Source organism: Panthera leo, chromosome D4, assembly GCF_018350215.1.
Source record: "Panthera leo isolate Ple1 chromosome D4, P.leo_Ple1_pat1.1, whole genome shotgun sequence".
Taxonomy (NCBI): domain Eukaryota; kingdom Metazoa; phylum Chordata; class Mammalia; order Carnivora; family Felidae; genus Panthera; species Panthera leo.
Window position 1 is genome coordinate 81932764 of NC_056691.1, and position 12618 is coordinate 81945381.

The 12618-nt window shown below is 35.1% G+C and overlaps 1 protein-coding gene across 2 annotated transcripts in view; it reads left to right on the top strand.

The window, feature by feature from the left end:
- Nucleotides 1–12618, top strand: part of RABGAP1 (RAB GTPase activating protein 1) — a 166914-nt gene that overhangs the window by 62614 nt on the left and 91682 nt on the right. For both annotated transcript variants that reach the window (XR_006195809.1, XM_042912623.1), the window contains 2 exons: nucleotides 7602–7776; nucleotides 11665–11758. Coding sequence is in view for 1 of the 2 variants with exons in the window: in XM_042912623.1 (XP_042768557.1) it covers nucleotides 7602–7776; nucleotides 11665–11758 (269 nt within the window). In the remaining variant the exon portion in view is untranslated. The remainder of the gene's footprint in view (nucleotides 1–7601; nucleotides 7777–11664; nucleotides 11759–12618) is intronic.

The following is a 12618-nucleotide window of genomic DNA, read 5'->3' on the forward strand; positions in this document are numbered from 1 at the left end:
TGGCAGTGTTTTAATCTTGCTCATAGTGTTATTATGACATTAAGTGAGAAACCGTACAACACACTTGGCACATGGTATGTTCTTCATACATTTTAGCTATTATTCAGAGGACTGTGGAACCTTAGTGGGACAGAGGAAGAATAAAAAATTCTAAATCATGAAGTCAGAACAACATTGATATTAGTGGATCAGCCCAAGAGGAAGAACACTTCAGAAAGAAACAATTTACAGGTATCATTTTAAAAGTTTAGGGAGTAGGGATGATTCTTAAGTTTGTAGAGTTAGAGATGATAAACAGAAATTAATTCTATAATAATTTTAGTACAAATTTGTATGTAAGCAAACATACTCTCTTTAGAGTTCTGTCTCTTTTATCTTGGTGAACATAAGATTCCTCTGATCTTACTTTTCCCTTGAGGTCTTATACAACTTTGGATTCAAAGACTGCGGTGAGTTATAGGAATATTATATGGTTTGGTCTACTATAATATATCTAAGTAGGCTAACAAATGACTTGTCAGGGTGAACTCTCCAAAAACACATATACCTGAGACCTAGTCTGATAGACTACTCTAGACTCTGTTAAGGTTATAAGCTAAACATAGACTGAGCTGTCAATATTTTCTTTGCAAAAAGCAGAAGTTTATATGTGGAAGCTAGGAGGAGGGCAAGGAATTCCTGAGAATAATCTTTCATTTTTCTCCTTATTTGGGTAAGTCTTACTTTGGTGGGGGAGGAGTTTTGTGAGGGGTAAGGAATGGGAAAGAAGAGAGAGAGTGTGAAGAATTTGAGGAACTTGTTGCTGTCTTAGGGCACTTAGAACACTGTTAATCTCATTCCTTGTAACATCATAAACTAAGCTTATTTCCTCCTTTACATTCGTGGCATTAAAAAGTAATAGCTATAGTGGTTGAGGGCCTACTGTAGCTGTCACTATCCTAGCAACTTTGCTTTTTTCTGTCTTATATACTTTTCATAGTGGTCCAGTGAGGATAATAGTATTTTCATTTTATAGATCCAAAGATGTAAAATATTTTATGGAATATTGTGTGAACAAAATGAATACCCAGGCCTTCTAAGAGTCTCAGGATTCTTTCCATAGGAACATGCTCCCTTTGTCTGTCTTTCTTTAAGAGCATTTTTAGAACTTACTTAAATTAAGCAGAATTTAAAACTTTAACCCTTTTGCAGTTCTCATCAGACAGAAAAGGAAACAATGCTGCCGACCAAATTTTTTAAATACATAGCATATAGTTTCTGTTTATTGCTGTCAGTATGGGAAAATAATTATAGAAATGTTTTTTTGGTTTTTTGTTTTTAAATGTTTATTCTTGAGAGAGAGAGCGAGGGAGAGAGAGAGAGAGAATGAGTGGGGGAGGGGCAGAGAGACCTGGGGAAACACAAAATCTGAAACAGGCTTTGGGCTCCGAGCTATCAGAACAGAGCCCGACACAGGGCTCAAACTCAGGAATGGCAAGATCGTGACCTAGGCTGAAGTCAGACACTTAACCGACTGAGCCATCCAGGTGCCCCTAGAAATGTTTTTTTTTTAATACATGCTTAAAAATTGATTCTTTCTCCTATCCCTAAAATTATCTGATGACTCAGTAACTCCTCTGTAGCCTGGAAGTCTTCCCAACTGTGCGGTTTATTATATTAAAATGGCATCATATCAGAGAAGAAACAAATTTAGTGAGGAAAGAATGATTGTTTTCTTGGATTTTAATTTTTAGATATCATTTACTAAAAGAGGAAGAAACTAATCTGAAGACTAAATATTCCATCAGTATCATAAGGTGAAGTCAAGACCAGCTAAGCATTCTTAGAACTATAGAATTACAGAATTTTATTGCCAAAGAGACTGCAGGGATCTTAAAATCTTTTATGAAATTATTTTATAAATGAAGCTGATGTCTCCATTGGCCAACATCATATAGACAAGTTATTAGCATAACTGTACTGGAAACCTGGGCCTATTATTTCTGTTTGGGGTGTGTGTGTATGTGTATGTATGTATATAGGGATATGCACTGAACCACTATACCTCTCAAAATAAAAAATATGGAAATGCTTTCTATAGTAGAGATCTTCAATTGCTAAATCAGGAGACATGTGATATCATAGTATTCCATTATTCCTGGGAAGTGTCACTGGGATTAGGTGGTGACCAGTGGATTTTTCCTTTGTAAAAACAGTTTTCTTTTTGTATTTAGCAAATAAATTTGGGGTGGTTCTTGGCAACTTCCAACTACCCAGTTCTCTACAACTTTCTAACTAATGATTTTAGTATCCATTGATAATCCTTCCCTAAATCAGTTAAGCTCATTCACATAATTTCAATAGTAATTTAATATTACAGGGTTTTCTTCTTTTCTTTTACGTTTATATATGTTTCTAATATTGAGTATCTTCTTAATTACAGTAATAGTAATGTATTCTTTGCTTTATCCTACTTTATTGAAGAATTCAAAAATAACAGTATTTCAGGAAATACCCTTAATACAGATCTTTATTTATTATTCCTAGCAAATTTATAACAAAATCTTTATTTTAATTTTACAAATCAAAAACTTGTAAAATGTTAAAAAAAAAGGTACTATTTATTGAATGTGTTTTTGAAATATAGATTTTAGTTATAAAATTTCAGTGAGGACAAGCTTATATATTAATGAATTTACTGATGAGGTAATTAAGCATTCATTAATAAACGTGCACCATTTCTTTTTTTTTTTTTTTTTAATTTTTGTTTTAATGTTTATTTTTGAGATAGAGACAGAGCATGAGCAGGGGAGGGGCAGAGAGGGAGACATGGAGTGTCAGCTCAGAGCCCGACATGGGGCTAGAACTCACGGACCGGACCGTGAGATCATGACCTGAGCCGAAGTCAGATGGCCAACTGACTGAGCCACCCAGGCGCCCCTAAACTTGCACCATTTCTAAAATCTAGCTTGTGTTAAACTGCGATTTGTGTACAACTTGCATTGTACAAGTTTTTTACTATTGTAAATAAAACCTATATTTTAATATCCATATATAAAAATCACTATGTAACCTCTTAAATGAAAAGGTTTCCAGAATATTTCGAATATTCTGAACTTTTCTATAGATGCATAAATTTTGGGAGAAATATCTATTAATGTAACTGCAATACCTATGTATTACATAAAAATAGACGTATATAATACGAAATTATTTGAGTCCACACAGTTTCAAATTCCCATTTGTTGATATTCATTTCAAAAAGAAATCAGTACTCCAATTAATAATAAAACTATTGAGTGAAGTTTAAGATTTTATTGAACTATTTTTTCCCTTTGAACTATTCTAGTAAGATTATAAAATCAGTTTCTGAACACAGGTTCAGAAGTTAATTGGAATTTTTTTTCTCATTTATGTTACCACTTGACATATAGTTAGGTTCATTGGTTTCCATATTTTCAATTTGGGGTTGTTGGGTATTTTTTTACCTTTTTGGTTTAATTTATTTTTTTTGAATATTTAAATATAATGGTACAAAAGTCAAAATTATGTAAAAATGTACTCAGCAGTCATATTTACGTTCATCTGTTTCTCCACCCAATCCCATAAGTAACCATTATTATTGGTTTCTGGGTTATCTTTCCAAAGTTTCTTTTTGTGAAAATAATGAAATATTCCTACATATTTTTAACTTCCTTTTTAAACAAAAACTAACATGTACTGTTCTACACCTTGCTTTTTTAATATATCCTGATGATCATTCCACAGTAGTTCACAGAGATCTTCCTCATTCTTAATGACTACATGGTACTGTGTTGTTCGGGTGAATCATGATCTTTGATTTTTAACATTTATTCATTTTTGAGAGAGAGAGAGAGAGAGGGAGGGAGGGAGGGGCAGAGAGAGAGGGAGATACAGAATCCAAAGCAGGCTCAAGGCTTCAAGCTGTCAGTACAGAGCCTGATGCAGGGCTCGAACCTACGAACTGTGAGACCATGACCTGAGCCAAAGTCAGACACTCAACCGACTGAGCCACCCAGACGCTCCATGATCTCTGATTTTTAAATTGTCCTCTATTGATGGTTTTTTTTTCAATCATTTGCTATTCCAAATAATGTTGCAGTATAGAACCTTGTATCATATGTTGTTTTGATTTTATGAAACTGCATCTTAGAGTAAATTTTTATTAGTATACTCATTAGCACATGACATAATTTTGCGTATGTAATTTTGTCATGTTTGCCAAATTCTCCTCTTTCACAGTTGTAATCAGAGATGAGCAGGATATGAGAATACCTGTTTCTCCATATGTTTGTCATGAGTATATTGTCAAACTTAAGGATCTGATGGTAGTTTTAATTTATCCTTTGATGAATGAAAACCAGCATTTTTCATATGTTTAGGATTGATTTTAGTTTCCTGTTCTCTGAACTGTCTCTTCATATTTTTTGCTTTTTGGTTTTGGCCTTTTTTCTCTTAGTTGTTAGAAGCTCTTTCTGTAGTTGAGAGATTAACCCTTTGAGATATAAGTTGCAAACATTTGTTCTGGTTTGTCACTTAAGTTATGATGAATCTTTTCAGCTTTTTGACTGTATAGTTTCTTTTCCTGTACTTGAATTCATCGAATTTTTCCTTTAAAGCTTCTGGCTTTTGAGTTATAATTAGAAATGCTTTCCATACACCCAATAATAAAGAAATTTACACGTTTTCTTCTATTACTTATATGGTTTCATTTTTCTACTTTTAGAGCTCTGATTCATTAGTATTTTATTCTGTTATATGATGTAAAGTATAAATCTGATTTAATGTTTTTCCAAATGACCATACACTTTTTTAATGTTATGTTTACTGTGTTTTATTATGTTCTCTTCATTATGGTTTTTATGTTCTATTCCATGGGGTTTTTAGGTTACTCATGCACCAATATCACCCTTTAAATTATGTAGACTTTATAATATGTTTTAATATCTGATAGGGCTGCCCTCCCTCCCCAGTTCTTTTGTGGATTTTGTTTATTTTTCATGTAAACTTTAGATTCAAATTCTGTAGCTCTAGGGGCGCCTGGGTGGCGCAGTCGGTTAAGCGTCCGACTTCAGCCAGGTCACGATCTCGCGGTCCGTGAGTTCGAGCCCCGCGTCAGGCTCTGGGCTGATGGCTCGGAGCCTGGAGCCTGTTTCCGATTCTGTGTCTCCCTCTCTCTCTGCCCCTCCCCCGTTCATGCTCTGTCTCTCTCTGTCCCAAAAATAAATAAAAAATGTTGAAAAAAAAAAAAAATTCTGTAGCTCTAGAAAAAAAGGATAGGTATTTTTACTGAAGAGAATTGACATCTTTTTGATGTTTAGTCATCTTACCTGAGAACACGTGATATTGTTCCATTTATTCAAGTTTTTGTTTTTCTTACAAGAGTGCTTTTTTAAAAGCTTTTTATTACAGAAAATTCAAACATACACAGAAATAAAAATAATAGCATAATAACCCCCCACATATTATTTCCCAGCTTCAATAATGAGTATCATTTTTAATAGCTGGAATTCTTGACTTACAAGCAAGGTTCAGTTCATGACTATGTTTATCTGACTTCAAAGGGCAGTGTTGGTCTGGTCAGTGTTATTCACAGAAGAGTTTCTAGGTGAACTGCAATGGTTATCACATTTTATAGTCTCTGAGAAATTTTTTTTAAAGGTAAAGAGCTATTGATCTTTGAACTTTCTTATGTAGTATTTAAGTAATGTTTCAGATAGTAATTTGTAACAAATCAAAAAAATCCTATTCCCTATCAAAGTATAATACTTAAAAATAATTAGAAATTTAGACTGAACATGTGTCATAGATTTTAGTTCAGTTCATTAAGTAACGAGAGAACCAGTAAGATGGTAAAACTGGCTTTATGTATTTGAGGAACTTGAGTTTATATAGTGCTTCTTTAAAAAAAAAAAGTATTAGAACAAGGTTGCTAGGTTAGAAACAAAACTGGTTAATGTCTTATAGATTAACTTTGGGTTATCTTTTCTACTGGACAGAAATCATTTGCCCATCTACCAGATACAAATTTGTAGGCTAATATATAACTTCCCAGAGTCTGGGTTTTTAATTAATAGTAAGTACTAAGTCAAAATTGTTTATTCATCTAGAAAATTAAATAATCCTTAGGTAGACCTGTTAAAACAAAGTTGTCAAACTACAGTCCATGGGTCAAGTCTGGCCTGGCCTTTGTTTTCATAAAGTTTCTTTGGAATGCAGCCATGGTCACCTTACTCAGTATCTGTGGGTGCTTTTGTACCATAACGGTAGAGTTGAATAGTTGCCACAGACTAGTGGTCCCCAGAGACTAAAATATTTATTCTTCGGCCCTTTACAGAAAATTTTACTGACTTCTATATTAAGCAGGCATTTCTGTACCTTATGAACCTTTTAATCCCCTTTCTGTATTTTTACTTTATGCTTGTACATCTTTCTCATTGGTGTAGCCACCTTGTGAGTTATCTTTGTATCTTTCCCTACAGTTCTGCCTTTTCTTCCTGCTCTGTATTTCACTTTTTCCCTCCTCCTTCTCCTTAAAACTGTCTGTAATGTGGACTATTAATATATTTAAATTTGGTACTGGCAAAGTTTTATATTCTCTGTCCTTAATTTTTAATTTAGGTGAGTTCAAACTGCTATACGTTTGCCTCAAAATACAAACTAATTTGAGATATAAGATTTTTGTGAATTAATCTCTTTTTTTGTTGCCCACCTTTACCCTCCCCCCGAGTTGTAGCTTTCACTGGAAGAAAAGTTCCTACAGTGCTTTAATTAATAAGTGAAAGGAGTGGGAAGAAACATGGAAATAAGAGGACTCTCTTAGTCCTAAACTTTGTTTTAGAATTAAAAAAAAAAAATTTTGTTTTAATGTTTATTTTAGAGAGAGAGAGAGAGGGAGCAAATGAGTGCAAGCGGGGGAGGGGCAGAGAGAGATGGAGACCCAGAAAACGAAGCAGGCTCAAGGCTCTGAGGTGTCAGCACAGAGCCCCACGGGGAGCTCAAACTCACAAGCTGTGAGATCATGACCTGAGCCGAAGTTGGAAGCTTAACCAACTGAGCTACCCAGGCACCCCTAGAATTTTTTTTTGTTTGTTGATTTTGAAAGAGAGAATCCTACCAAGCAGTCTCCACACTGTCAGCACAGAGCCCAACACAGGGTTCAGACTCAGGACCATGAGATCATGACCTGAGCTGAAATCACAAATTGGATGCTTAACTTATTGAACCACCCAGGCGCCCCTAAAATATTTTTAAACATTTTTTTTGATGGATAGTTTCATATAGGAAACTTTAAAGGACACCTTAAAGTAACAAGGAAACTATAGATGGTTAACGCTTACTAGATATTGGCAATTGCATATATGATGATACAGTATGAAGACAGTAAAACTGCAGAGCAAGAGTCCTGCCCAGTAAATAACCTATTTTCCTATGGGTTTTTAAATCCAAACATGTATTTTTATATTTAGAAAAGGTTACATTTAGTGTAGACATTCAAAGTGATACCTTTTTATTCTCACATCCTATATGAAATCAGAAGTATAGTGCTCAATTAAAAAATAATTTTACCACTTAGTAAATAATATTTTTTCGTCTTCAAGATAAAGCAGAAGGAAAGAAAGAACAATACTGATACTTTATATGAAGTTGTGTGCTTGGAAAGTGAATCAGAAAGAGAGAGGAGGAAAACTACAGCCAGTCCCTCAATTCGCCTGCCACAGTCTGGATCTCAGAGTTCCATGATACCTTCTCCTCCAGAAGATGATGAAGAGGAAGGTAAATTGTAGGGAGACCTTAATTTCTATTTTGGGGTGGCAAACCATGCAAACCATTATCATTTTGTCAGGGAATTGATAATGTGATGTAGCATTTGGAATTCTTTCAATGCTTATGAGAGTGTACTATATGCAAAGGAGTATGGGAGATTCAAAAATGGTGAATATAGGACATTCCTTAAGATAATTGTATCAGTTTGGAAAAAATGAGATTTATGGTCAGTGCTTTTTTTAAAGAGTCTGCCTATGCTATCTTAGTGTATTAGCACATTTTTAGAGCACATGTGACATAGATTCTACCTGAATACGTGTTCCTATCTCTGCTGATTTATTTTAGAGGGACAGTTTCATTTGCCAAAATGTGGCTTCCACACATGATCCTTTCACAAAATACATGTATTTAAATATACAAATTTATGTTTATACGTTATTGGATTTCCCACTGGTAAACTTTAGGAATCAACCAGTTCTTTTTTTTTTCTCCCACCCTCACCCCCCATGGTTATATCCATTAAGTAATCTGTCAGTCTGTTAGTCTCTGTTAAAAGCTACTATGTAGAAGTGAGAAGTGGAAAGAAGGAGCACAGGAAAAGTAAAAGTTTGGGAGGCATTTTCTAACTGATAATTTTGTACCAGGACATTATTTTTAAGAGGAAAAGACTGGTTATGATAGAAAGTCATATGAAGCATGTGTCTGTGTGAGGTTCATATGGAGTGTTCTGGAAATTCATACAGGAGAATCCATTTTTCATTGTGGGGAGATGTAAGGCATCGTGAAGAGTAGTTTTGGAGCTGGGACTCTTAAGGTGCAAGGAGAATAAATGGGCTGGTTTGGGCACTTCTGGCTCAGAAATTGCATTAACAAAGGCCTAGAGGTGGCTGGCGAGAATGATTGATACATACCCATGATTATATGTACTTTTTTCAAGTTAGAGCAAGCCCTGACTTTCCAATTCCCATTGTTCCCTATAACTTTTACTTTTCCTGTGAGTAATCAACAGGCATTTGTTAATATTAATGACCACCTGGTACTAGGTGCTTAATATGTGGTACTTTGTTTCTAAAGTAACATAATACTTTGTTTATATAATTCTCTCAAAAATTCTGAAAACTAAGATTTACTATTATCCTTATTTTGCACGTAAGGAAATGGAATCTCAGAAATATGAATTTGCCCAAGGTCACACAGCTAGAAATTGGCAAAGAGGGTCTTAATCTGGTTCTGAGAGTTAGCTGTCTGAGCTCTATTCTGTAATCATCTCTGTGCATTTAGTTCCCATAAAGCATTTTGAAGTGCAAAGAAAGCACACGTATTGTTTTGGGAGAAGTTAGAGACACAATTTAAAGTCTACCTTGAGAGCCAGTTAAATCATGTGTTAAAGCTGGGAAGGGTGGAATTGTTCTCACTGTTTGAGACTTCTCTATAACTAGCAGTCTTGAGACTTGTAGTTTACCTTCTAAGTCAACACTGCTTAAGGTGGAAGAGCAAGTAATAGTTTGGAGAACTCTTCTACCCTTAAACTCAGCAATAAAAGTAAAACCCACCATAAACTGAGAAAGACACTCTATTTTTATGAAACCAGAGAATGGTCAAATGCTGAATCTGAATGCTGTGCATTTTAAAGAGTATTTACCGGTTACAGAGAAATTTGGGCCCAACTGAAGGATAATATCATGTCTAACATCTAGTTGTAATCTATAGCAGGCATACATTTTTCAGTGTAACTGAGGAGTTCAGAGGACCTCCAGTGATAGTTGCTAACTAGGAGACATGAGGGCCAATGGCGGACCATGAGAGAGGGAACACTAGAACACAAGCTCTGGGAAGGAAGAACATGTATCTTTTTTTTGCCCACGCTGTTTCCCTAGTGTGTAACACCATTCCTGGTATGTAATAGATGCTCAGTAAATATTCGTGGGATGGGTACCCCTGCTGCGATCCATTCCTATAGTGAAAAACTAATGACAGGACCATGTTGCTGAAGAAAGCTGTGCAGACATGCCATCTTTTAATTCTCTAACATAATATATGGACCAAGGAGACCCATCCTGTTGTCATGTGTTTGCTCCCTGGAAAGAAATGTCCATGGTCCTGTAGAGAGGCTCCTTATTCCATAGGACATTTGTGCTCCCAGGACTGGAAGCCAGCAGATATAAAGGGGAGGTGTTCAGAAGCAACATTTTGCATCTGAGGTTGCCTGCTCCCTTTCTACCCATACCCCTGCCGTAGGTACATGGAGTTGTAACCACATATTTCAGACTACTGTCCACATATGTTGAAAGCATCCAAACCAGAAAAAGACAATTTGATAAGGCAGATATTCCTGATCTCTTTAAAGGAATTGTCATCTCTTGTACGTCTTAGTACATTTTTTATTGCTATTATTCCTCAAAGAGTTGTATTATATTGATATTTGAATGAGTGGAGAATTACGTGAGACCTTAGAAAGTAGGGTGAATTCTGACAAAATAATGAAGTTGGGGAAGTTTATCTTCGTGCCCTTGAGCCTTTATCTTTTCCTTATTGATCCTCCCATTTGTCCCAAAGGAGGTCTCACTTACACTCAGTCTGCGTCTTCCCTATCTTACCATGAAAACTGATGATAATGTCTAAGGCATTAGAATGTACAGATGTTATAAGTATCATGGATTTCTGAGCTGTCACTAGTTGAGATGCAAATTCATGATGTAATCATTACAGGTATAAAGATCATTACAGGTATCATTACAGGTATAAACTTTGTTTAGGCAGGTTAGGCCAAAAAACTTAGAAACAGCATTGGTGAGGACACATGTAAGCAAGTACCATTGTACTCAACAGTGGAAATGTAAATTGTAGAGCCATTCTGGAAGGCAATTTGTCAGTAAGTTACAGAATCCTTAAAATTATGCATTTTAGCCCAGGATCCACTTCTGGGCACATACCCAATGAAAGCAAGAGATATATTCATCCTGACACTATTTGTAGCAAAAAATGGAAAACTACCTAAGTGTCCAACAAAAGAAGATTGATTAAGTAAATGTCTTAGTCCATGTTTCCCACCCGCCCCCCCCCCCCTTCATGATAACTTCTAAAAATTCTTTCACAGGCCTTCTTTATCAGTGTCCCTTTTTTTTCACTGTCTTCGTATCTTATAGTCTTTAAATTCTTATTTGAATTTACTTTTCTTAATTACTAGACTTCAGTTTGAAATAATTCATTTTGATCCTTTTTGATATTTTTGTGCTTTCTGTTATAAATTAATGCATGTCAGTGTAGAAAATTTAGTCATAAGAACATAGGGGGAAGAAGGAAATAAACCATAACTCCGTTACTCAGAGACAGTAATTGTTAGTGTCTTAGCATAATTTATTCCAGACTATTTTGATCATAACAAAGACTTATCAGCTCTTGATATTTTTACTTTATGTGGCATTTTGCCAGATTATTAATGTAAACACATGTCAGTGTGTAATCACATTGTAAACATCATGTATCATAATTTATTTAGCCACTCTCTGCTCTACTCCTGTTGGACACTTAGGTGGTTTGTAATTTTTTTTAACTGTTGTAAATAAGACTGGTACATATTTTCATAGATAAAGCTGTTTGCTTTGGAAGAGGAAAAAGAAGATACCATAATTTGAGTTTTACCATTTTATAATTAAATGGCTCTTTTCCTCAGTTGACATAATGTGGACCTCTATGGAAAGCTAAAGAAATAAAGAGATCACAGCAACATTCTACCTAGGACCATTTTCATTTTCTTTGTATTTACATTTATATGCTAAAAGAAATTATGACTTCATCCTCCCAGTAAAATCTTTCAAATTTGACTGTTATGTTTCCATTCATTCTTCTGGCTAGCATAGCCACTTTTGTTATCCTTTTCTGTGTGTTTTATTAAAGATAATGATGAACCCCTCTTGAGTGGATTTGGTGATGTATCCAAAGAATGTGCAGGAAAAATTCTTGAAACATGGGGAGAACTGCTATCAAAATGGTAAGTTAGAATAGTTCTCCTTTTCATCTGTAATTCTCATTTTCTGGGTAGGATATCTTCCCTTAACTACAGTATTCAATTTTGGAACTATTCAATTCTGGAACGTATCATAGAAACCAAAATATGAGGTTTGTATTCTAGAATCTCTGTTTTTAGCCGTTTTAAGGGTAAGTAGTGAATATCTGCAGTCAACTTTCAGAATATCAGAAACCTAATAGATTCTCATTGCTGCAGAAAATATTAATTCAGACATGGAATATATGAAAGGAATAAATCAACAAAGATGGCCTTTTTATTGATGCACTTAGGAACCACTGACAAAGATAATACACAACAATTAAGACAGTACACCTTTATCAGGGAAGTTTGGAGGATGCTTACACAATGCGTAGAGCCACAGTAGAGGCCTCGGGTGGGATTTTTCCCTATCTGTGTTATGTACAGCAGAGTGTTTTGAATGTGCTGCATACATTGGCTGCTCTAACAATTACTTTTCCTACAAACACTTGTAAGATTCAGGAATTTCTTGTCAAGAGAAATTCTGTGCTCAAGAGATAGCTTGACAACATTGTTAAGCACTATCCTGTAGACTGTCTAAAAAGGATCTACAGGTATTTATACTAATACTGTACTAATACTATACTAATTTCAGGTATTTATTAATGAGACCAGAGACACTCTGGTAAGTCAGGTTGGTGAGACATTTATGTAGTTCCTTTTTCCTCTCTGTAGGATGCCAGTATATGCTGGGAAAAAAAGCTTCAAAAGTGATGTGAGCACTTCTCTAATTTCTGACTTTCTGGTTGTTAGAATTGTCATGTGAGTTCCCCGTGGGCCTGTTACTTTGGGGTCTGATTTTC